General features: G+C 34.6%; 1 protein-coding gene across 2 annotated transcripts in view; it reads right to left on the bottom strand.

Annotated features, from left to right (window-relative positions):
* The window catches only part of LOC116293646 (RNA-binding protein 41), a 51,081-nt gene that overhangs the window by 22,932 nt on the left and 2,316 nt on the right, over positions 1 to 25,833 (bottom strand). For both annotated transcript variants that reach the window (XM_031701104.2, XM_089038973.1), the window contains exons 6-7: positions 25,239 to 25,570; positions 18,901 to 19,048 (exon numbers count right to left, since the gene is read on the bottom strand). In XM_031701104.2, coding sequence (XP_031556964.2) covers positions 18,901 to 19,048; positions 25,239 to 25,570 — 480 coding nt within the window. The remainder of the gene's footprint in view (positions 1 to 18,900; positions 19,049 to 25,238; positions 25,571 to 25,833) is intronic.

Here is a 25,833-nt window from a genome sequence, read left to right as displayed (position 1 = left end):
ATGTTTGATGTTGAGTGTATGACGTCACAGACTCCCAAAAATAATCGTAAAAATATAATACTTTCGTACTGAATATCGAGAAAACACTTCATACAGTGATTATTGGACCTTTAAAGAGTATTCTTAGGAAGTTTCAGCTGAATCCAAGTTTGAGCGATTTTCGTCAGAGTAGCAGGCTCGTGACAAGGGATTTTTTTGTGATTAATTTGGGATTTGTAATCCCAAATTTGTACACAAAATTTTGATCCAAGATCCCAAAAACTTACGTCAGTATTTTGATCCCTAATCCCATAAATAATCCCTTGATCCCTGAATTTATTCATACCATCCCGATCCCTATTCTGTGATCCAGGATTTGATCCCGATCCCAAGCATATAATTCCTGATCCCACATCCATCGTCACGACCCTGTTCCAGTCGAACCCCAATCTACTTACATTTAAGCTTCAATCAATTAAAGAATGCTCGACTGAATGAATGAACCCGATACTATAAATAAAGCTTCTTAAACCTTAAACTTAATGCCTACATATAAAATACACACAACACTTGTCCAATATACTATTTCCTTCCAAACCAGTCAACATTCTAGTTAAACAGAGTGAAAGATGGTGCTATCGTGAGCTACTGATATCACACTCACTTAGAGACATCTGTCTGACTTCTCAAAATGGATCTTTTTTTCGATTGAATAGACATTTCCAGAATTCGATTGAGTGACCACAAAACATCTTTTACTCCGACAAAGGACTAGCGTCCGAAACGTCAGTAAGTTATTTCATCTTTTCATGGTGTAAAATTGACCCTTTTATCATTACTGTTTCATAAGAAACACCGACGCAGCTCACACTAGTTTTTAGCTAGTTTTCTCTGATTAATATCTTTGGCAATCATCGAGGACAGAATTGCATTTAAGTCAAGTTAAAGTGTGCTATTGTGCTATATATGGTCCATAAAATCAAAAGCTTTAGTACATGTAAATAGTACGGTAAGATAAATGCATTAAATACGACATAAGTGGATACTTTTTTTAAAAAAAAACCGCTTAATTGTTGGAAAAATTATTAGGCAAGGTTAGTTAAAATGACAAGCGTGTAAAATTGCGTAAATATAAAGCACTATGTTGATAAGAAGCTTAGCCACTTGAAAATGGACTTCAAGTGAGGATCCGGACATTCGGACGTTTTTATTTCCAGAACTTTCTACTGTTTCAAATCATCTAAAATGATGCATTGTGTTCAAATGCACCGAGTAATCACAATAAAACTTATTATTTCCAATCATTATATAGCTCAAGTAATGATATCAAAGCGATGCTCTAAGATTCCTCAGTTTAAATCCACAATTTCTTTGAAACAAAAAATGTAATTTTATGCGTTTATCAATTCGTATATCGTCTCATCACGTTTTTCATAACACAATTTTGTTACATTATTGGTTTTACAGGACCTTCTTGAAAATCACTATAGTGAATAAGAATCCTGTTTAGATATTATTGTAAATAAAGATTTACAGTATGCATTAAAAAAAGTGACAAGGAACTCAAAGTCTTCACCCACGGTTCGAGTGAGTTTAAGAGAAAATGTTTTTCAATGACGAGACTTTCTTCAAGAAAATAGTTTTTGGCGCTCACCGCTTGAATACGAAAAGAATTCTCTCTTAATAAACATGATGCATTGTGTTCTAACTCAGTGGGTACAAACAACACTAGATGAGGCAAAAGTTTGAACAAAAGCTTGTACCCAAGCTAGACCACAATGCAACATGTTCCCTATCTTAGAAAAGGTCTGATACACTCCCTGAACCTCTCTACTTCCCTTCCTTGGTGTTACAATTCTCTCTCAACCAATCATGATTATGAAAACAAAAAATCAGCCAATCAGAATGCTTGGATACAAAAATTAAGGAACCAATAAATGTTTTTGCTGCTTAACTCTAACGATCGATTTGATATCAAACAATTTTTAATTTTAATCTTAATCTTAAATTCTTTCATTCTTCCGCATTATTAAACAGACTCGTTTTTTTTTTTAATCGGTAAATTCGGGAAACGTCTTTCTAATTTGATATGAATATCAACGTCGCAGAAGTTCAAAGCAGAAAACAGGCCGCAAGATAGCGTTCTTTTCAATCTTACTTTTTTTAATTCCGAAACGGCATGGAGTATAAAGCTCTAAGCAGATTTGTGAGCGGGGTACATAAGTTTGATCAGTAACTAACTATAACGGCGACGACTATCTGTCGTGTGATAGCTAAGAATTGTATATGATCTGAGAAATCTAAAAGTGAGAGAAATTAAATGAATATATAGATGAAGGAATTTTTATAATTCAGTAGGTTAATCGAGTCGCCAAAATAAGATTTAAAAAAATAAACTCTGGTGTTACGATAGTCGTTTTTTTAAAGGCGATCTGTTAATCTTAGTAATCGGTTTATCTCAGCGTCCAAGGAATAATTTAATGATTTGAAACGAAATACCAGAGGAATTAGTTGTTCTATGCAATGCATGATGGTCATGATATGAACGCCATCTTGATTCATGACGTCAATATAAGTTGGTTTCTTTGCTTCTATATGAAACTTAGAAAGAAAAAAGATAGAAAGAGAGGAAAGGAAAGATAAAGGAAAGAAATGCACAGGGAAGAATGAGAATAAAGAAAGGAAAGAAAACAGAAGAAAGAAAATAAAAAGTAGAAATTTTTGAAGTAATAAAGAGCCAATTCTTTTGAACGAACAAGATTCGTCTAGCTGCTCGAAGTTCAATATTCTATTTCCTGATTACAAAAGATGACCACATGTCAAAGTTTACTAACAACGCAAAGATAGAAAAACCTAGTAATTTAAAAGGAAATCCCAAATCCGAAAATCAAGCTGGTTATTTCGCCGAGATACCTTGACAAAATATAACCAGCCTTAGGATATTTACTTCTTAAGGCAAAAACTTTTATATCTGGTATGGTAATGAGATTAAAACTGGCCAGTAGGAGGGCATAACGGACTGAATTTCATTATTCAAAGATTAGTTAAAAATGAGTAATTGGTCTAGTAAGGTGGAAAGAGTAGTCGATGCGAAAGATCGGGATGTTTCAGTGGCGAAAGATATGTTGTTTATATAACGAAAGGCCTAGAGGAAAGTTGTTTTGAAAACTATCATTTCTACTATAAAATAAAAATCAATAGAGAAAACGTGTGTAGTTTATGGCTGTATCCATTTTCTGGTTTTTGCAAATAAGAAAAGACCAAAGGTTCTCTCATTTTGGTCAATCTGGTCATATCGCTTAAGGCCAAAAGCAAGGTCATTAAAGCGCATGCTTGGCCTCAGTTGGAGTCTCCAGGACCTTACATTATGTATATTGTAAAAAATGAACTATAGTTAGTACAAACACAGCTAAAATCAACTGAATGCTCTCTAGTTATTATATTTGAAAAGCGTACGAGTGATAGTTAGTTTAGTATTGTTTTAGTAAGGAACAAACTAAGTAAAAAACGCCATGATATTACATGAAAAATTTTGGCAAACTAAACATGACAAAATGTCGTGTTAAAAGCGTCTCATTTCGTACACAAAAAAACGTTTGAAAAACAAAAAAAGACATCCTGTAGCAACACTGTGTAAATAAATTGCTATAAATGCTGTATTGAAGATGCAAAAGTCCTTGATGAAAGGTCAATACTAGTACTAGAGATCCGGCTTATTCTATTAAATTTTGAAAACCAAACGAATCCAAGCGCTCTGAAAGCTAAAATGATTCTATGAAAACACACAGTAGAGATGGTACCCCTTCGAGTCATTTTTGCGATTCTTTTGTCTTCAAGACGTAAAAGAAAAAATATTTATAATAAAAAAAAAACTAATTATAAAACTCGTTTGGATAATAAATTCCAGAGAATTCTAACAATGCTTGTACAAAAAAGAAAACCCGGTAATTATCTTCCACTTCTCTCGTACTTTTGGAACTCTAAAAGCTATCTTATTAATTCAAGTTTTATTAATAATATTTTGTGATTTCAAATCATCGCTGGTTTTCACGCCAGGGAGTTGCTAGAGCAAGTAAAAAAGTCTCAGTTGGAAGCAAAACTACGGATTTCTACTCCGTTTTTTTCAGAAGTGTTTGGATATAATTGTATACGTAGCGCCTCAAAACATATCGAATCATAACCGCTTTAAAAACGGTTTGCTAAGTTAAAAATCATAAACCATTTAAGGTAGCTAATTTTCTCATTTAGAATGGCTTTTTTTAATTCGATTTTATTTCGTTTTGTAGTTTATCAAGAACGCTAGTTATCTGAATCTTTATCAAGAACATTAGAAAATTAACATAATAAATTACTGAAAAAAAAACCTTGTCTGATTAGCTTTAAACGACGAAAGAGAGGAAAAGAGGGGAAAAAAAAAAAAAAAAAAAAAAAAAAAAAAGAAAAGAAAAGAAAAGAAAAAAGTCGTTCATTAATTGCTATGATTAAGGTGGATAAAAAGTACAATTATTTACCTTGTTGTGAAGGGGATTTTCGGCCTAGTTTTCGTCGTTACCATTCGGCAAAAAGCCAGCGAGAATAAAAGCAGAGCTGTTTACAGCGGCGTTTATAGGGCTAGGGAGTTGTACCTGTTATGACGTAAGGACTTATTTCTGATCAGATAAATTATAAATGACTTATTCCAGCTGTGATGCATTTGAAATGTTTGGCGGGCGAAGTTTCATTGGACCGTGAAACACTAACAATCAACGATTTAGTAAATCAGATCTTTTAGTATCAAGCAGAGAATGTCTACGTCATTCTTAGACAAAACGTACAATAGAAAGTACCAGAGTTATACTAAAAGCAGACAGGAAAACTGACACAGAAATTATTCAACACTGAACTAATTAAACAAAAATAATCCCGATCGATGTAATTGAAATCCGCTAGAGATAAGAAGAATTACTTTATAGAGGTAACACCGAGTGTTTTCTAGAATAGAAAATGAGTCAGTAAACTAATCTTTATAGCGTTAAAATCGGTTCAATTCCAGACAATAGGAAACTCGTCGTCTTGTGACGTATACCCGAAATTGCTGCGAAGCAGTGATTATTGAAAATTTATTACACGCTAAAGATGTAATTAACAGAGTATGGATTAACTTTATCGTCCAGTTTACCTTGCGGTCTTGCATAGTTAAAGAATATTCCAGATATCCAGCAACGCCAAAAACCTTTTCACAGTTACAGAGAATAACATTGTATTTAGAAGAACGTTAAACAGGTTGTCGGGGAAACGCCTTAAAATTGAAAACCGCGGGTGCGGTAGGAATGCCTTGAGCAATAACTATAAAAAAGAATCAAATTAAGAAAAAAAAAAAAAATGTAGATAATCAAACTAGTGCGATTTGTATTATCAAAAAATGATGATATTTAAAAAAACATTTAAATGCATTAAAATGAAGTATATATGAACTAAATTTTGAACTATGGAAATAAAAGGAGGCAATCAATATACTTGCAACAAAGTATTATCTAAACTGAACACTTAGTTGACACTTGATCATGTCGTTTAGTTTTCGTAACAAATCTGAAAGAAAATTAGTTGCAAGTTCAAATTCAAGTTCACCAACTCGATAAAAGTAACAATTGTGCTTTCCTTAAGAGCATATCATAGCACGTGTTGATAACTCAGATAAAACTAAGGCAAAGTAAAGCCACGATGGCTTGCTGGGGTTATTGTAACTTGCTTAGGCTTAAGCGAGGAATTTAGGTCAATGATTCTATGATATTAGCCGTGATAAGAATCCTACAAACATATCAGTTTATTTACAGGTCTGAGAGCGGCGAGTTCTTACTTTATATGCAGAACCTATATATGTGAATTGGAGCACGCGTAGTAAGTTGTTCACTTCTGTTCGAACGGCTTGTCTACGACTCTATTACGTCTTGATCATTCTTTTATTTAACTCTTTTGAACGTCTCAGACTAACGATAGCATTGTATGTAGTCAGTCAATTAGATTTTGGTTTTTTTAATTTATAGAAATATTCGCAAACGTGCATCATTCATCCCCCTATCCATCTTGCAATCATTCATCCCCCTATCCATCTTTGTTCACTCATTCGTTTTTTAACTTATTCTTTCCTGCCACTTTTTCTCTCATTCATTCGTTCATTCATTCATTCACTCATTTACATATTCATTCATTCATTCATTCATCCATTCATTCATCCATTCATGCATTCATTCACTCATTTACATATTCATTCATTCATTCACTCATTTACATCTTCATTCATTCACATGTCATTCATTCATTCATTCATTCACTCATTTACATCTTCATTCATTCGCACACTCATTCACATGTTCGTTCATTCGTTTATTCATTTACTCATATATTTTTTCCTTCACTCATTAATCCGCACACCCATTCACACGTTCGTTCGTCCGTTTATTCGTTCATTCATTCATTTAGTCATTCATCTCACTTGCACAGACATTGCACGTTGTTTACGTCTTAAAAGTATAAATCTAACCAAGGATTAGGTAGTTTTCTAGAAATATCCGTCATCTAATTCATCCCCAACTGGTTTCTTCTCCTCAAGGAAGCGCTCAATTATCACGACAAAGGATTCCCAGTTGCTAATACTCTCGATCGATTGCTGGATTTTAATTTTGAATTCCTTAATATTAAAAAAATGAAGGTACTTGTGTATTTCTTAGCGTGGATAGTGCCACGTTTATATTCCAATAACCGTGATTGACTGCTGTACACCGTCCATTCATTTTACTTACTCGTAGTATATAAATATTCTGTTATCCTCAAACTTCAGTGTCTAAACATCTATAAACATCTTTTGTTGTTTCTAGAATTTTCTCATTAAAAATACACACATCGTAGCATGTTTTTGTCTGGAACGTAAATAATCTTTTCAAACATATATCGTTGGAATTAAAGTTCTTAAAGAGGGATTGTCTTGGAGAAGAACGACAGATCTATAGGCTGCACATACTCTAGTTTGTGTCCGGAAAATTAATTAGGTTTCAAATAAAAATCTTCGGTATTAGAGTCTTAAAAGTCAATAATCTTTTTAAATTTATATCGATGGTGTTAGAGTTTTAAAAGAGGGATCGTCTCGTATAAATTGAACGACACAGAATGAAACAGGTTATTTTTGCCAAAAATAACGAAATAAGAAGTTGGATATTTGAATGCATTTTTCACATTGTTGATTTGTATCAAATTAGTTATTCTCTTTTTCAATTTGGGGAGGGGGGGGGGGGTTTGTATTGTAATCTAGTTTTTCTGCTATAATTGTAATGTATTGAACTAGATAGAAATCTTTTTAATCTTTGTATATATCTTGTAAAGTAGATAAAGTTGAAAAAACATAAATGTCTTTTATTGCTGCAATACTTTTCTCATTAAAAATACAAACATTATAGCTTGTTTTTGTCTTAAAAGTAAATGATATTTTGAACATATGTCGCTGATATTAAAGTTTTTAAAAAGGGATTGTCTCGATCTCGAGGCTGCCACATTCTAGGTTGTGTCTGGAAAATTAATTAGTTTTCAAATAAAAATCCTCGTTATTAAGAGGAAATGTTTTTCAATAATGAGCAATAATGGCAAAAGGACGCCAAAAACTAGACTTTCGTATGAGTTTTGATCCCAATTTTCGTTTTGGGTTAACACTCAAAACCTTTTTTAAACAGTTAGAAACTGATGTACTATGATAAAATGCCTGTTTGAAGCGGTATTTTCAATTCTACAAAGATGTTTTGTTGCATTTGTGTTAGAATGTTGCTTTGTCAGGCTGTTTTATAGAAAATATATGAGAAATAAGCAAATGAAGGCCTAAACCTCATTTTCGAATAAGATTTTTGCTTTGGGTTAACACGTTGATTCCACTTTCATCGGTCATCTCCACTTCCAAACAAGTTACACTTTCTGAATAACAAGATTTAAGCCTTGTACAACAGCCTTTCTTCAAGAAAATTGTTTTTGGCGCTCACTGCTTGAATACGAAAAGAATTCTCTCTTGAAGTCTTTAAAAACGAGATGGATTGCGTCGTGGTTAAGCGACAAGTGCTTATTGGAATCAAAAAAAGATTATTGGAATCCTATGAGCGTGTCAAGACGTTTTGGAGGTAAATGTCAAGATTTTCTTACAGCGTTTTCGCATAAGGAACATTGAATTACACTTCTATGATGAAACTTAAAAACGTCAATACTTTGAGTAATTAATTCACAAATTCGCTTTCTTTATACTGAGGTTGAGTTCGTGCGATGAAGCAGGCTTCAAGAAAAGATAGGGAGGGGGGAGGGGGAAGGGGGGAGGGGGGGAGGGGGATGGGGAGGGGATACGAGTGTCGGCTCCTTTAATTGCCGACCTACCATTTAAGCGTCGTTATTTTTAAAATTCAAAGAGGTATTAAGTGGCGATTACCATTATCGTGAAGTTTAGCAAGACTCTGCGCACGTAAATATAAACAATGGAAGGATCATAAGATAATCATTTAACACTATCTCTGTAAGTAATAAAAAGCGATGAGACAAGACAGCTAGAACAAGTCAAGTTCAGTATAAAATAATATTCACAGTGACCGGAATAATTACTTAACACTAAAAAAATGTGGTTTTTTTGTTTTATTATTATTAGTTTTTTCATTTCTTTATCGACTTTAAAACTGAATATACATTTTAAGGCCCCGTCCACACTATGCCGGATAAACTTGAATCCGAATTTTTATTTATTCGGTTAGGCCTACCGTCCACACTAGTCCGGGCGAATCCAGAACAATTCTTCACCGAAAACGAATTTTTCGAATACGGTCTCCAGAGTGGAAGCAATTTGAAAAGCGCCGGCTAGCCGTATTAGTGTGGAAGGAGAACATTTCGTATCCGAAATTTTTCGAATACGATGACGTAATGATTGTTATGGGAACATGGCGGGAAGGCTAAAAATTCACCGCAGGCTCGATTTCAGCTTCGATGCACATGCTCAGATGTGCAATGAAGCGATTTTGCTGCCTCTGATCGGAAAAGTGTGGACGCGAAACATTTTATCCTGTTTTCATGTGTGGACGGAAAACTTTTTTTTCGGTTTCGGTGTGAAAGTTGCGGATTCAAATTTATCCGGTATAGTGTGGACGGGACCTAAGATATACATTTATTCAAGCCAAACAGGTTATCAAAAATATCGCATTAATTATTTATAGTTATTTTATCAATCTTTTTAAACCATACTCGAATATACAAACCCAGCAAAAACGAATCCCCGAAAAACCTTTTAACTGTTTTCTGGAAACCTTTTAACTGTCTAGTTTCATTTTAAGATAACCACAACCGTAACGATCAAATACGTTTATTTTCCTCGTTTTGGTTCTTTCCTGTTCCACTTTTTCGTTCACCTAAAACTCAAGGCAGACTCAAAATTATTAATTTTCCGATATTTGATTTTTAGGTGAGAAGTATCATATCACTTTCCAGAAGGAAGCCATGTTCTAGATGTCTTTTAAATTCTATAAAGCAATTTTATAATTCTTAAAATTGTAATTTACGGTCCGCTTTTTCGAGTCAACAAAAGCAAGGTCAACCCCGTAGGCATGTTTTTATGTAAAAGGTGCAAAATCTGTCGTTTTTAAGGTCGTTAAATGAGCTGAATTATTCATCTGAAGAGATTTTACCTTAGGAGAGGCAAAATCCCTAATTTAAATTTCTTGGTAAATTTTTCCGACTTACCTGGGGTGTTACACTTCTAAAAGATGTTTGCGCTCGCTTTTCACCGCTAGTTTTGTATCAAATAGCGAATGACAGGATTTTTATACCGACCCAATATTCAAACAAGGTGAATGAAAGTAAACAAACTCGATAAACTGACGTAACAATGTCAAGCTGAGGCAGACATAGTCAAGATAGAAGACCACAATGCACCGGACTCCTCGTCATTAGCCATTGCATTTGAATATCAGGTTTTAGACAATTTCAAAACGACCATAACCATTAGGGTGACTATTAGGAGCCATTGTTTATTTGTAGACGGATATACTAAGGAGGAAAGATAGATAGCTGTAAATTCAATATGGCTGATAAGCAAGTGGCTTCCTCAATCTTATCTTATCTAGGAATCTTCCACAATTGGTCGCTCAAAGCAAGCTTTTTATTTCGTTCAGTTATGGTCATGTCAGGATTTCGTATCCAAAAGAAGCGACAAAAGAAAATTGAAATCAAATCAAAAGAGCTCCAGCTTTAGCTCAGTTGAACCGAGGCTAAAATAGATAGATTTACAATTTATTAGAGCATTTTAATTAAGGATTGTCTATTTTCTTTGAATATCGTTTCTTATGACTAATTCAATTCATTACGAATTAGATGGATTATCTATTTATCTGTTAGTCGAACGTGTCATTTCCATGACCGACAATTTTTCTTTCTCTTTCAAATCTCCGTAATTTTAACGAGTAGGAAAAGTGAATAAAAACTAAAATAAAACCCGACTTTATTGATCAGTGAGTCATGGTATGTCGTCATGCTGTGAGTTGTCGTGTAGAAAATTATGTCTTCCCTTATCGATACTCCCTACCAATTCTATTTTTGTCGACTCGCTAAATTTCTAGTACTACCTGTGCTACCTTGTTCTCAAAAAAAGGCGTCTCGATAAATATTGCGTAGCGAATAAAATATAAACAGTCGAAATGTAAGGCAAAAGAAAAGAAAAGTATTTTGTATTTATATAAGTAGAGAGGTACTCACTACAATAGGATAAACATGCTAGTTTAGTCTGGTTTTGGTTTCTAAAAGACTCTCGTTATGATTACCATGTTTACCACGTCGAATCGAGCTGCAATTCGCTTTGCAAAAATTATTTTTCATAAATGAGCCTTCAGAAATAAGTTAGAAGAATATTCTCTTTCAAAATATTTTCTCGTAAAATGGGTTAATAAGTGAATTAAGAAATTAGAAATAAAATGAAGTAGAAAGAGAAGTTAAATCGTCTGGTTTTAGCATCAAGCTTAGAACAGTGTGACGCATGGAGATTATCCCCAAGAAATTCCGGACTTACAACAAAAGTACATTAACCTTCGACAGAATATTATAGAGGGATTGTTTATAATTGTAAACTTTAGCACCCTTAAGATTATTTCACATCTATTATGGTCTTACGAAGGAAAGGAATGAAAAGAAATTAAAAAAAGGAAGAGAAAGAAAGAAAGAAAGAAAAGAAAAGAAAGAGAGAAAGAAAGAAAGAAACTGTGAAGGGAAGGAAGGAAGAAAGACAGAGAAGAAGAAAGAAACTGAGAAAGGAAGGGAGGAAGGAAGAAACAAAGAAAGAAAGAAACAAAGAAAGAAAGAAAGAAGAAAGAAAGAAAGAAAGAAAGAAAGAAAGAAAGAAAAAGAATGGTTGGAGAAAGAAAAATAGCATAACAAGAATTTCTTTCTATTTCGTGAAAAATGAAGTCATCCATATCTTATTCCCAAATCTAATAAATGGTTCGCAATACTTATTATGGAACGTTTTCCTGCCCACGAATCCAACTGAGATATTCATGATTCATGTTTCTAAAAAATCAACACAAGGTTATCCATCGTTAATCCATTCATGTGAAATGCAAGTAACAACGAATTCTTACTTGAAATACAAAATATTTATTTGCTCGGTAAGAAAGCATTTTCTCATGTTTCATATTTTCTCAAACGAACTGTAGTATTTTATTGTGTATTCGTTTCGTAGCATGAACAGCCTAATACCAAAAGTAAGGCATTAGAAACCCTAAAACAGTTCTATATTTGCACTACGTCGACGGATTGTCTGTACTGAATTCGAACGTGCTGCCTTAGGTCTGGCATAAAAATAGTATTCGCCTCCAGAACCAATTAAAACATTAACCAACTATTAGATTAAAGAATAGAGAACAATTCAGACGATTGTCTGGTAGAAATAACAGCGGGACAAGAGCAATATTTCGAACTAATGACCAAAAATATTCATTAAAAAATGGATTAAGGTTTTAAAGCCTTTTTTATGATTCTAGATGCTTGACTTGAGTAAGTTTTTGTGTAAATTGACGCCATTAACAGACATCACATCTCTGCTTTAGAATTTAAAGAATGTAATTATAATTTTGGTATTTTAGTTACAAGAACATTCAACATTCATTTAAAATTGTTGACCTTTAATTTTTTCTTTTTTTCCTATGTTTTGTAAGAACTAAAAAAATCCATAGTTTCTTGGAGGAGGGAGTGAGGGGTGTGCCTGCCCTACCCCTCCCCCATCAAAAACGCAATTATACATCACTACAATCTAGCAACGGATGTCATTGTGTAGAAGGGTATGAAAAGACATTTACTAATGCAACGTGAATTAACGATGTAAAATTATTTCATGTTAAAAGTTTGAAACGCTCGCAATCGCTCGCTCGTTCTTCAATCAACTAGATTTTTATAAAGTTTATCGGTGACGCTTTACTAGTTCACGTTCTAAGCTATTAATCAAAGGGAACTAATGTTACAGTAATAAATCGGTTTGTGTTTCGTTTCGACTGAAATAAAGTCATTTGTCGTCATAAGTTTTTGATTTCGTGGCTAATACGGGTTAAGTGCAGGTTAAATAGAGTTTGCAAGTGTTCGAAGCGAAGGTCAAGAAAAATCCTTTAAGGTCAGGGATCTAAAATGATCATTATAACCAACCTGGACTCTTTGGTCAGGAATGCCTCAGGGTTTTATATTGGGTCCCCATATCAGAACTGATTTGTCAATTAAATAACATGTAGGAATCAAACAGAGAGATCTAAAATGAACAAACTAACCAACCTGGTGTTTTAGATTAGGAATGCCTCAGAGATTTGTATTGGGTCCCCCGAGAACAACTTCGGGGTCACTTCAATAAGATCTCTGAAACATGTGAAATATAAAATGAGTAAACTAACAAACCTGAACTCTTCCATCAGGAATGCCTCAAGGATTTGTATTGGGTCCCCCGCCAAATCGACTACGACGTCACTTTACGGACATATATCAAACAAACTATAGCAGTTTTCTGTTTTGCTTTTGTATTTATGCTACTTAACAAGAAAAACTTAAATCTGTAAAATTTTTAAAGATGTTTAATTATTGCTAATGAGAATAAAAAATTCATAACTTTACACGGTAACACCTTAAACGGATCCTCCTAATTCCAAGAACTGGAAACCGGCGCTTGGCAGCATAATAGGAAAACCATTTAAATCCCCACACAGAGGTATTCCTTAATGTCATCTGGAGGATTTGCAGCGGATTGATAAGAGATTTGACTGTTAACACTATTGTTTAATAAATCGGTTCATTTTTGGCAATACTTTGTTAAGAAAAAAAGATAAAAGCAATATTTTAGCGATGCCCACCTGGAAAGCTAATAACGGGCTAAGTATACACCTTTGATGGCTTAATATGTGGCTAAATATTTAAGAGGAAAACTTAAATTAACTTTCTAATAAAACCCTGTTAATAAAACAGATAGAGAAACTAAGGTCGGGGTCGAGAAAAACAAAACAAGAAACAAAGCTTAACACTTCAATGATTTATTTTCAAATAAAAATTTTGCGCGATGAATACTAAGTTTAACTAATTAAATGTAGTACAAACCTTTCCTGACACCACTCCTGTGGGGATTTTATACAAAGGCTATAAAACCAGGATTCTCTAAACTAATTGATTCCAACCATTGCAACGACAGGTTCAATAGAACATGTTAAGTGGGAATTCGAAAAAGAATGGATATAAAAAGATCCACCTTCACTGGCACGAAATTCGTAGGTCCTTTAAAAAAGCAATAAAGTCTATAATATTTGTTGAAACTAATAATGCAAACACGATATTGGTCAATGAGATTATTTTAGTAAACCGTTTGGGTATCATTAATTGGCCCAAAAATATTGAAATAAAAATCGAAAAAAATTGATATTTGAAAATATACTGTACAGCAACTTTAGAATAGTGGGACTCTGAAAAATAATTAACCGAAAAATAGAACTATGAAAAAAAATGCATAAAATATAAATATAAAGAGCAAATCTTGCATGAAATTATGACAAATAAAAAGGTAAATGAATACGTTTTATAGAAAGAATATCATTTCTTTGAAATGAAATTTTCGGCTGGGCAGAACAAAATCCTAATATTGAAAAAAAATATTTAAGGGAAACAAATGTTGGTCAAATTTATTATATTGCACATGTCAATTTTATGAACGTGCTAAAATTAATCGACTTGATTCATTTCCTCGCAGCCTTTATCCTTAATCTCTAAAAAACAACCAATTTTGACATTTGAATGGATGATTTTGGAATTCTCTTCAGAATCTTCAAATATATATAATTAAACATTCTCACTTTTGTCAATCATGAACTACCTTTTGAAAAGGTATGAAAAACCGAGTTTAATTTCTTTATAGTAGCTTTTTGGGTGAGTACGAAGTCTGGGTGCAAGTACACGCATTTTGGCGGGAAAATTCCCTCGAAATTCACAAGAATCCATCATCAATAGAAATCGATAACCTTCTAATACACAGTAGTTTATCAAATGAATCCGCGCGGGAGCACGCGCGTTTTGGCGCGAAAAGTTCCCGCCAAATGCACTAGAACCCCATCATCAATAAATATCAATACCTATAAGTTCGCATACGTCTTTTTTGTTGACCCAACAAGAAATAAAAAAGGATTTCTCTTACGTTTTAGACTTAATTTTTAGCGTAAAAAATATATATAAGTCATGCCCTGTGTCGCCAATAACACTTTCTCTAGATCTTCTTATTTAGTCGAAACTTTACTGGAAAATCTGGGAAAGGTCTGTTACATTTAATAGTATTAGGATGGTCAAGCAAAGTCTTCATGAATTTGCAAGGGATTATGCTCATGGTGAGACGGTTTGAAAAAAATATATACTTAAGATATTATTATATACCCTAGAGCAACCCTTAATAGTTTAGCACATTAATAAGGGGTGATATATCATTTAAAGGAAGTATGATTGGAAAATATGGCACCTAGTGCATAGGAAAACCAGTCCGTTTAGACATAACGTAGCCTACGCAAGCCTAATTACTAGATTTAATGACCTAAACTGATTTTAGTCAAAGTCTTTTTGGAAGAAGTATGCTTGTAATAAATGACAATAGTTGCATAGAAAAACCAAAACGTTAAGACTTTGTATCCGCCTGACATCAAGTCTTTATAGCTTAGCGAATTCTAAATTAATGACAGATTAAGTCAAAACTTATAGCTTGGGAATTGTGGCACCTGTTTTACCGGAAAAACCGGTTTGACCGGTTTGTTAAGGCAAGTTGTTAAATCAGCGAATTCTACTTTAACCCGATATTGATTTAATTTGGTTAAAACATTTTGAAAACTAAAGTATACTTGGAAATTGTTGAACTTGGCGCACTGGAAAACCGGACTGTTTAATTTAAAATCATTACGAAGTGGATCAGATGTTGGTCAATTGACCAATCACAGCGCGAGAAACTCAATATTCAAGCTTAAAATTACACTAATACATGGTTTTATCAGCCTTGACATCAAATCTTGACAGCCAGAGAAAAATCTGAGCGAAGAAGTGAAAATTCGAGCATACGTTAATGGCGTACGGAACATAGCAACGGATCGGTTACTATGGGCTTGTGATATATGCTTGGCCTAATAAGAGAGGCCTACTTCAGACTTTTTAGTGAACAAATATTTTGTTTCTAGCAAGAGAAAAACAAAAAGAAAAATTCTCAATAGGTCACGTTTGATATCTTAAAATTCAGACTTGATGGCGAGGCTTTAATAGTATGGTACTTCATGTATTGACAAACACGTGGATCACCACATTCATTTATTGGTAGGAATAAAATAACGTACCCGTAAACGACGATCTTACCTCTCGGAAATGATAAGAAAATTTTGGTAGAAATGCTAATTATAAAATAACTGCTCTAAATCTCGCGTTTTGATTGGTTGGGAGCGCGTGCTTTATTAGAGCACACAGCACACGCGCGCACTTTCAATTTCGTCATTCATGTAATTTGTTGCGCACAAGAAGACACAAGCCATATGCCGTGATACGACGGGGAAATCAAACATGGGAATCACACATGGTCTGAAATGGGAAAACGTTACACACAAGGTAAAGAGGTTTACTTGAACATTCTAGAGAGCCTCGAACGTGCCCAATAGAGGTTTTGCACCATTTCGTAACGGCAGCCATGTTAGATGGCAGGAACAACACGATCGTTTTACGTGAGAAAAAATTCAATTCTCAAGAGCAAAGGGTTTTTATCGTTCTGCCATCTAAACACTGGCAGCCCAAGCTGTATTAAGAGCATAGGTACGTAATGGTCCAAAGCCTCTATGAGCTGACTGATTTAGTATGAACTTTAAGTGTTTGGGTAGCCTGTCATATGCTACTGAATATTCAATATTTAGACTACCTGTGGTATGCCAAGGAAAGAACTCTTAACTCACTCACAACCTGACTCTTCACTTAAGTGCTCCGTACTTTGTTTTAACCAATTACTAAAAAAAGAATGTAAATAAAAGAAGATATTTTCTCAAATTACAAGAGTAAAGTAAAAAGCCGCAGACTTTAAGGAGGCTGACTACTTTTCAACATTCGATTTGCGCCCACGATGTGCGCGCGCTCAAAAACTGCTGAATGATCTTCACGATTTTGTTGAAGAACCATACACGTTTTGAACTTCGAGAGGGCAAAACCCTCAAATTTTGCACGGGACTCTATATTTTTTTGTTATTTTCTAGTATAACAGGTAATACCCCATTATTTTTCAAAGTTTAGGACAATTCTGTTTATCAGAACAATGTTGTTTGTTTTGTGAACAATTTTTACGATAACTTGCACACCGTAGAACCTCAACAAAAATGGTTTTTCCGTTGTCTGCAATAGTGTATTAAAACAACTTTTATCAGTATTTTAATAGTGTATGTTACGTGTTCGGAGAAAATTACTCATGTTTCTTCCTAAGTTTCGGCTTTATGATTTTTTTATACAGAGCTTGATTTTCGCTATTTTTCTTCCAAAATTGTACAAACGCATGTCATTCCGGAGTGATTATCTCAAAAACAAGCTCGGGACACCCCATTTTTTATTGCATTTTTGAAATCAGCACTAAATTTCAGGTTAAAAAGGTTTCGATTTTTAATTTTCTGTTCAATATTTACCAAAGTAGTCAGCCACCTTAATGTACAAAAAGGCAAGTCTTCTTCGATAGTCTCGTTTGCGTTACAATCACAACCTATGGTTGTCGCTTTTCGGAAGTTCAAGTCTAATTGCACGGCTTGAAGGTTTAGTCTTTCGTACGAGTCTTTACAAAGCTTGTTATATTTACTCTCATTACGCTAAAACCCGACTGAATTTGGTTTCTCCCTTGATTCGAGGGGTTTTCCGTGTTATCCGGATTTTCTACCTACTTATAACCTAACAAGTTAAATTACAACTTGATCCATGAGTTAGCCGTACCCTGATTTTGATCAAACAGAGGTTGTTTTAGGGTTTTATCTGGGAGTTAGCTGTACACTAAATCTCACAGAATCTTACATCTTTTATCAGCCACTACCGAGCTGGTCTGGAGTTTCAAGACACGATTAAACACGTTATAGCACTGATGATTACAGTCTAAATTTTTCTTTCTTCAAATAAATTCTCTTATTAAATTCAAATAAATTATTCCTAATAATGATAATGAGAAAGATATAAATATTTACGATACCATTATATCGCCAAAGCTTTTAGTAAAAAATCATTAAAGTAATAATCGTAAGAGCAAAATAGCGTAAGCTTTGAATGGATATAACGAACTCAGATGAGAATTATTTGTTGCTCAACGAAATAACAAGAAGTTTAAAAGCACACGATAATATGAACACCAAGCTACTTATCACGTTTTTTTCTTTTTTTCTTGCTGTACATGAATATTTAATACATTCTAACCTACTGCGAACAGTCAAAAAGCCTATTGTTGGTTACTAATTCAATCTAATTTACTGTTGTGTTTTATTAATAGAAAAAAGGGAAGAGGAGAGGAGAGGAAAGGAGAGGAGAGGAAAAGAGAAAAATAGATTAGAACGAATGAGATGACAAGGAAAGAAAAGGAAAGGAAGAGAAGAAAAAAGAAAAGTAGATAAAACAAGAAAAGAGAAGTGAAGAAAAAGAAAAGGAAAGGGAAGAGATAATCAAATTTTTTTTTTGACAAATAATTTCAAAAATAAAACCGCGACCTCGCGGGTCGAAAGGAAATGAAAAAGCTTCCAGTCAGCTTGACAAAAATTATTGCTCATGATAAAATTCTTATTTGACTTCGCAAGTGCTCTACAAAAAATTGAAATCTGTCATTAAACTTTAATATGTCTTTACGTTCTTTTCGATCAATAATAACTACTTAAGGTAATCATAAAAAATTGAAAGACAAAAGCCAAAAAAAAAAGAAAAAGAAAAAAAAAAAAAAGACAATAATCTTAAATCGTAACTCTAACACTTTTTCATCAAATTTCAGGAATATCCAAAAAAATCATTCGTTTCAGACCATTGATTTGATGCATAAGAGCTTTTTATACAAAAATACCAAAATTTTATAAAATTAATTTTGGTGCTTATGCTTTATGCGATGTGTGGTTATCAGGAGGATTTTTAGCTTGGCGACAGGTTTTTGATGTACGAAGCCTATCACTTTAAACTTTAAAAATCTGAAAATTTATTTGTACGATCGGCTTAGTTTTAAGAGAATTTATCTTTAAAAAGAATATTAAAGTAAATCTACTCAGATGTGTTATATTTTTTCAAACATATAGTTTAAATATTATAAGTGGTTTTTTCGCCTTCTTTGGTAAACTATCTTATCTCTCAGCTGCTAATTTACTGAATTTCTAACTTTCTTTCTATTGCAGTAAATTTTTATTTACATACCTCCAAAAGTAACGAAAGCTTGTCCTCTCATTCGCCCCTTCATCAAACGAAAAACAAGCTTGGTGCTGTCTTCCCCTTGGAATCGCAGGAACAATGACACCAAGTCTTCTTCAGTTACTTTGGAGCTTAAGTTTTTTAGGTACAAAGTCTAGAGGAAAACAAATAAAACGTTGGTTTGTTCTGTAGCTTAAAGCGAAAGAAGTTAGTTCAATAACGACATGCTGCTAGAAGTGATCGAAGGAAAATTATAAAAAGGATTAAAATATTACAAGTAAACAAGCAACAGCCAATGAATTGATTAACCAGATGACCACTACTGGCTGACCAATCAGGAAACAGGGACGTGACCTGAGTGCGTTAGCAGGGCCAAACCAATTCAAGGCTTGGATGAAGGTAATAATGGCAAGATAGGTCTCGAATACAGGCTGTTCACACCGTGGAGAATGTTTTGACAAGGATATCGCTACATAATGGGAAAAAAAACGTCAATCTTGTCAACACCTTGGTCATTAAAATTTCTTTTGAAGTCCCTGGCTAAATATCGCACAGCTATAAATTGCTTCTTATGATACCAGGGGTGCAGCAATAGATCCTTGGGGTACCCCATAAACGCTATCCCTGAGGTACACCAGAACTGCTCTTGGTGGTATCCCAGAAGTAGTATTGCTAAATGTAGAACAAAAGTATCCTGAGGGGTTCTCCAAAAGTGATATTGCAAAAGGTACCACAACAGATTCCTGGGGTAATCCAAAAGTGGTATTGCTAAAGGTAAAACAACAGATCTCTGGGGTACTCCAGAAGTGGTAATGATGAAGGTACCACAAAAGATCCTCGAGGTACCCCAGAAGTGCGACTGCTCGAATTACAACGACAGAATCCTATGGGTTCTCAGAAGTGGTATCTCTAAAGGTACCACAACAGATCTCTGGGGCAATCCAGAAGTGGTAATGATAAAGGTACCATAACAGATCTATGAGGTACCCCAGAAGTGCTACTGCAAGAGGTACAACAACAGAATCCTGGGAGTTCTCAGAAGTGGCATTGACAAAGGTACTTCATCAGGCATATTTCATGAGAAACTGTAATTTTATTTAGTTCACAAGTGTACAGTGTATGACTAAAAACATAGGCTGTTAGGTGTAAGCGAAGCTGGTAGTGTTCTAGAAAAGGTACCAATACCAATCACTGAGGTACACCAATATAAAAAACGAGTATAATCAGGTTTATTTTAGACCTTTGTATACTACGTACCCCTAAATAATATAATGAAATAGGGGAAGTAGTTATTAATTTCGGTTTATAAATGTAACTTTTATGTAGGCGCCAATATATGGCAAGTTCGCGACAAACTTACATGCTGTCAAAGCGTCTACTATTTTCATTCCTTGCTTGCGTACGTAGATTTTAGATTCTACTTGGCTAAATTTCTAGATCAAAATCTGGGTAGAAAACTGCGAGCCATGATCGCAATTTCATGATTCTATAGTATTGGGGGGGAAAACACTTTCCATTGAACGTGTTTTTGGTGGTAATCCAATTAGAATAAGAAAGATAAGAGTTCTTTTCATCTTATAATTATGAATACATTTTGCGGCTGTCACTTATGACAAACTAAAAAAATAGCAACAAAAGTCTGTCAAGGTTTTAGAATGTTCATAAAATGACAATTTATTGAGAACTTAGCTACGTAGCGACAGAGAGGATCACAGAATAGAATGTTTTATCAACGTCCGTGACGAAGGCAGAAACAACAAAAGCGTTCTCTTAAACATTCAAAGGATATGCTTAGCAACAATTCACACAATTATTAGTGCAATTATGAATAGTTATATTTATCATATCACTATAGTTTCAAATTTCCTAAAGATTAAACCCTAAACTACCAACTAAAAGCCACGAATTTAGCTTAACGAGAAAGATTTCTTTGAAGAGCGTTTATCACCAATTTAAACCAAATTTCGCGCGGGCGACCATCTATCTTTAGACCTGCGATAAAATAAACACATTTTGTCATGCAGTACGTACAAAAACCTGTAAGAATGCTATTAGCATCATCGCCAACGTTCCATTTTAATCAGTCAACATTCATTAGCATTAATTGTATAGATCATAGTTATTGGTACCAATAATTCGAGTTTCGAGTTTACATTTTTAGCTTTTAAAATTGCGTTGTAATCTTAATTGCGCACGGAAAATAAATGGATAAATGAATTAGACGGACGGCAATGACGAGAAAAACTACGTGACAACAAACCATACATATGGAAGGATATGAAACAAGTAAACTAAAATTAACAACAGATTAAAACCACAAGACAGTATTATAAATTGTAAAACTATCTCTTTACCGGCATAAGAGTCTAATTTAAGATTCTCTTTATAGCCTAAACTAAATCTTTTATTGAACAGTTTACATTTGGTTTTGTCTTATAATATTCGCACTACAAAACCGTCAAAGTTTTCCCAAGAGAAAGCGCCCATAAACCTTCGTTTCCCTTTCAAATATATTATTGTCGCAAAGGATACGAACGGAAAGAGCCTAACTCGTGCAGTCGATATAGTACACGCGTGGTTTTAAATCCATTGGAATCTTTTCTTACCTTTTATTTTGTATTTTTCTATTCAAGCTGTGAAATGCCAAGTGTGTTCTTTTGGCGTTAAGAGGCGAACAATGGGGGATTGAACATGGAGTTTTTCAGAATCACCCTTGGGGGGAAGTACTGTGCTGAGTAGTATGGGATTTGAATAACTTAACTAGATAACTATCTTGTAAGAAGTTTCAAATGAAACGACGATCTAGATACTACTATACTCTACCGTCTTTTCTTTAAAATGATAAATAAAAATCCACGAAACTACGTTTTTTTACCATTCCAAAAAAAACAAAACAAAACAACAAAAAACAAAAACAACAACAACAACAACAAAAGCAAAAAAAACAAAACAAAAACAAAACAAAACAAAAGAAACAAACAAAAAAAAAAAAAACAAAAAATATTTTAAAAACGCAAATGTTAAACGGGGAAATCGTTAAACCCTCGAGTAGGACTATGTAGGATTGTAGGATTCTAATACTTCATTCTTTTTTGCTTGCTTTTCTCAGGCAATCTATAGGATTAAACGAATAAACGACGTATACTGAATAATCCAGAAACAATCCAAAATGCTGAATCAACTTGACGTAAGTGCGCTTACCATGAATAATTATTCTGTTGCGGGCTGGGCAGTATTTCCGGGCTCGCCGCACGAGTTTTTCAACAGATATTGAGTTTTTAACGCCTTTTCAATCTTTAGATAACAAATTGAATTGAACTCCGAGCAACAAACACGAGGTTTTTCTCGGTATTTTATTCACATGTTTTTTTAGTTTTATCTTAATTATTGTCATCGGTCAACAGCTGTTTGTAAGACATTTTGGCGTCAGAAAGAAGCTTAAGCGAAATAGTCGGATTTCTTAATATTAATATTATCTGATGGGGAATATTATTAAGAATACTCCGCTCCAAGGGGGATTGATTTATTACATTTTCCCCCCAAGAGGGCAGGGACACCACGACAGCATAGCCAATTACAGTGGGCCCTGTTTAGCACGGGCACCAAAGGTGGTCACCACCAGCGTCTTCAGTGGACGCCTTATTCAGGGTTATATAGTGAAGACAGACAGAGCCTACGGTTTTAAGTTCTTGTCCGAGAAGACTTGAAGGTCTAACCATTTACAGATATAATTACAAAGGCAGCACCTTCTCCTCAGTTATTTTAATACCCTGAGTGTTGGTCCGGCCATGACCTTCCGCGACGGACCGACGCTCTTACCAACTGAGCTAACCGGGTAGCGGTTGGGTGGTCTGTCTATGCTCTCTCTCTTGGGAGAAGGGATTTTCTACAATATTCAGTCTCTGAGAAAAATTTAAAACTATAGACCCCTTGCATTGATTCCTAGAGGAACTGTTCTGGGGGGGAGAAATGGAAGAAAAAACACATATGCATTTCATCAAAAAACGGAGTCTGTCGTGACTAGAACTTTATAATTTCATAGGCCGCTATTGTCGAGTTCTTCCCCTGTCGTTTTAATATTTATCCTACAATACTAAGCCCACAAGTGCTTTTGCACTGAAAATCTTTTAATAACAACAAACATTGCATGTGTGTCTATTATAATAAACTTTTGAACAAACGAAAACTGAGTCGCCGGAAAAAATATATGCCTTGATTGATTCAAAATAACTTGAATACCTTAAACTATACGAGTTGAATATTCGTTTGTTTAAGCCTTGAGAAAGTGAAAACGGTAATGATTGTAAAAGGGTAAACATACTCTTAAGCGCGAAACGTCTCAATTTGATCTTTGAGGACTCACTTCTTCGGGAAAGGAAGCGCCTGCTTTCTCACATCAAACAAAAACATGATTTTCGTGTTGTAGTAGTCAATATTTACTCGCAACGAAGGAACTGTGCCATTACAAGTTAAAGAAAATTGGAATTAAGTTTGATCAACAACAACAGCAGGTGGAAAGGTGAATATCACGAAAATGAAGGCTTTCGGATATTCATTAGTGCGGATAGCAGGATTATTTCCCTAGAAGATTGGCAAATTGTAATGAGACAAGTGGTTTGAAGAACGGTGGCGATGTCGGAATGATCCCGCGCATGCTCATAGTAGCTCTGCTTATTTATCACAAAGGATGATATTTTTAAATGCGTATAGGAACAACAGATTATGACCTCCATGGTCTCTAGGTAGGAAAGATTCGCAATCTAATGATGACGTTAATTACTTCTTGCGCATGCGCAGGAAAGTGTTATGACAACCTAGTGACGCCATTTATTTCATTGCGCATGCTCAGTGAGATAGTACTCCAGCTAGTGACGTTATTACAGGCATACTAGAGTGAGATCTTTTTTTAACTCAAACCCCGAAAACAACCTTTGCCCAGATGCTGATCTAGTTTAATTTTGGGGAGGGAAAATAACAATAAGAGGTGATAAATAGAGCAATGATTGACCCTTATCTTGGTTATGTAACGATATTGCTATCTTCGGCAAGGAACGTGACTTCAATAAATAGATTTTCAATCTAAATTCAAATAGAAGTAAAAATTAAAAAAATTGTTTTCCAAGTCACAAGGTTGGGTATTGTTTTTGCGAAATGTAGTATATAACAAGTGGCTAAGCAGTAGTTCCATTACTGAGAGAAACGGGGTCTAAGATCAATTTCATGATAAAATTAGATCTTGCCTCGCGGGTGGATATTTAATCAGAACTGTCTTGAATTGATTCTTTCCTTAATATAAAAGGGGTATGTTACGTTTAAAACTTTCTCTGCGTAACACTTCAACAATACCCTATAAAACTACATACCGCTTTAAAGATGATAAAGATATTAAAAAAAAAAATTATTTGAAAGCGAATTCACGATCTGACGATGCCGGAGCCCTAGTTAAATGCAAATCGAGTACGTTCCGTAGATGTGAATTAATGGACATGGCGTTAGCACGTATTTGCAAAAGAATTTCACTATGTGAATTAGCGAAGCGATAAAACTAAATAAAACGGGTCGGGTCGCTGGTTCGAGCCCTGCGGTCGCCACATGTGAATTGAGTTTGTTTGATGTGATGTTCTCTCCTATGCTACGAGGGTTTTCTCGGGGTTCTCCGGTTTCCTCCCTCCATAAAAATCAACATGTGAGTTGAGTGTTGTATGTTGTAAATATAGAACGTAGTGGTAGTGCGTGTGGAGGGAACCTCACGGAAGAGCCCCGTATGAGGGAGTGGTGGTTGTAAAATATTATTATAAAATATTATTATCATCATCATCATCATCATCATCATCATTATTATATTATTATTATAACTACGAAGGCGTGTGAGCGATTGTGTAGTTTAGTGGTCGAGGTTGTGATTTCGACTGAGTAAAGGTTACAGGGTAGTTTGAATAGACTGAAGTGCAGCAGAAGTGTAAAACGATAAGCCGGATGAGAAAGCCGAGTTATGCCAAATATCATATACTAATCAGAATCGGTTCAGTCCACTTTAGTATCTTATAATCAGGATTAAACATGAGTGATATGATGCAATAGAAGAAGTCCAATCCTCATTCATCGCCCCAAACTAATGCACCATACTCGGGTTCTTTATAAAGAGGGCTTTACGTATACACAAAAGCTTCCGATAACCAGTTTTTTTTTTTACACTTTTTTTTACAAAAATTCACCCCTAAAAGTTTGCTTTTGGCACCAACATTTAATTAATTCATGTAGGATTCCTGTGGATTTGGCGGGAAAATGGTACATTGCTCCCCCTATGAACGAGACCTCGATACGCCCCTGCACGTCAGACATACCTTACTTGGTTCTCCTGGACTGTAATCATTGAATCTTGGAATTCCTCTAATCTCTTCTAGTGTGAGCCTATTTTTGATAATATCTTCTTCAAGGACAGGAACAACGCATGCGTGGAGGTTTAACCTACCATCCAAGGAGGTTTCGCCAAACTTTCTGCCAGTATTTTTATCTGAAGACACGGGTTTTTCAGGAGGTCCAATTTCTATGTCATCTTGAATCTCCTGCATATTTTGACCTTCTTGTGATATTTGGTCAACAGGTTTAACTAAGTTTTTAGAGAGTCTGTTGGCCAAAAGGGTTTGCAATATAGGATCGTCACTGACAGAAGAACCTGGTGAGCAAGCAACGAACAAAAAACTTTACTCGATGCCTGTTAATCTCTTTTAAGTCAATGAATTCTATTGAACGTGAAAAGAAAGTCTCTTCTCAAATAGAAAAAAAGTTGTGACTTTCATATTGAAGCATTTTGATAAATAAGGAAAAATGCGCGGGTTATGTGCCCTGCCTCTCACCAATGCGATCCAAGTTCAAATTTCAAGCTTGGTGTCGTATGTGAGTAAAGTCGTATGTTCCCTCCACAAAGATTTAACTCAG

Source organism: Actinia tenebrosa, unplaced genomic scaffold (assembly GCF_029948245.1).
Source record: "Actinia tenebrosa isolate PJP-AT-01 unplaced genomic scaffold, QUT_ActTen_1.0 PGA_scaffold6__47_contigs__length_16458017, whole genome shotgun sequence".
NCBI lineage: Eukaryota > Metazoa > Cnidaria > Anthozoa > Actiniaria > Actiniidae > Actinia > Actinia tenebrosa.
The sequence above is the reverse complement of the archived record's forward strand: the minus strand, read 5'-3'. Positions and strand labels throughout refer to the sequence as shown.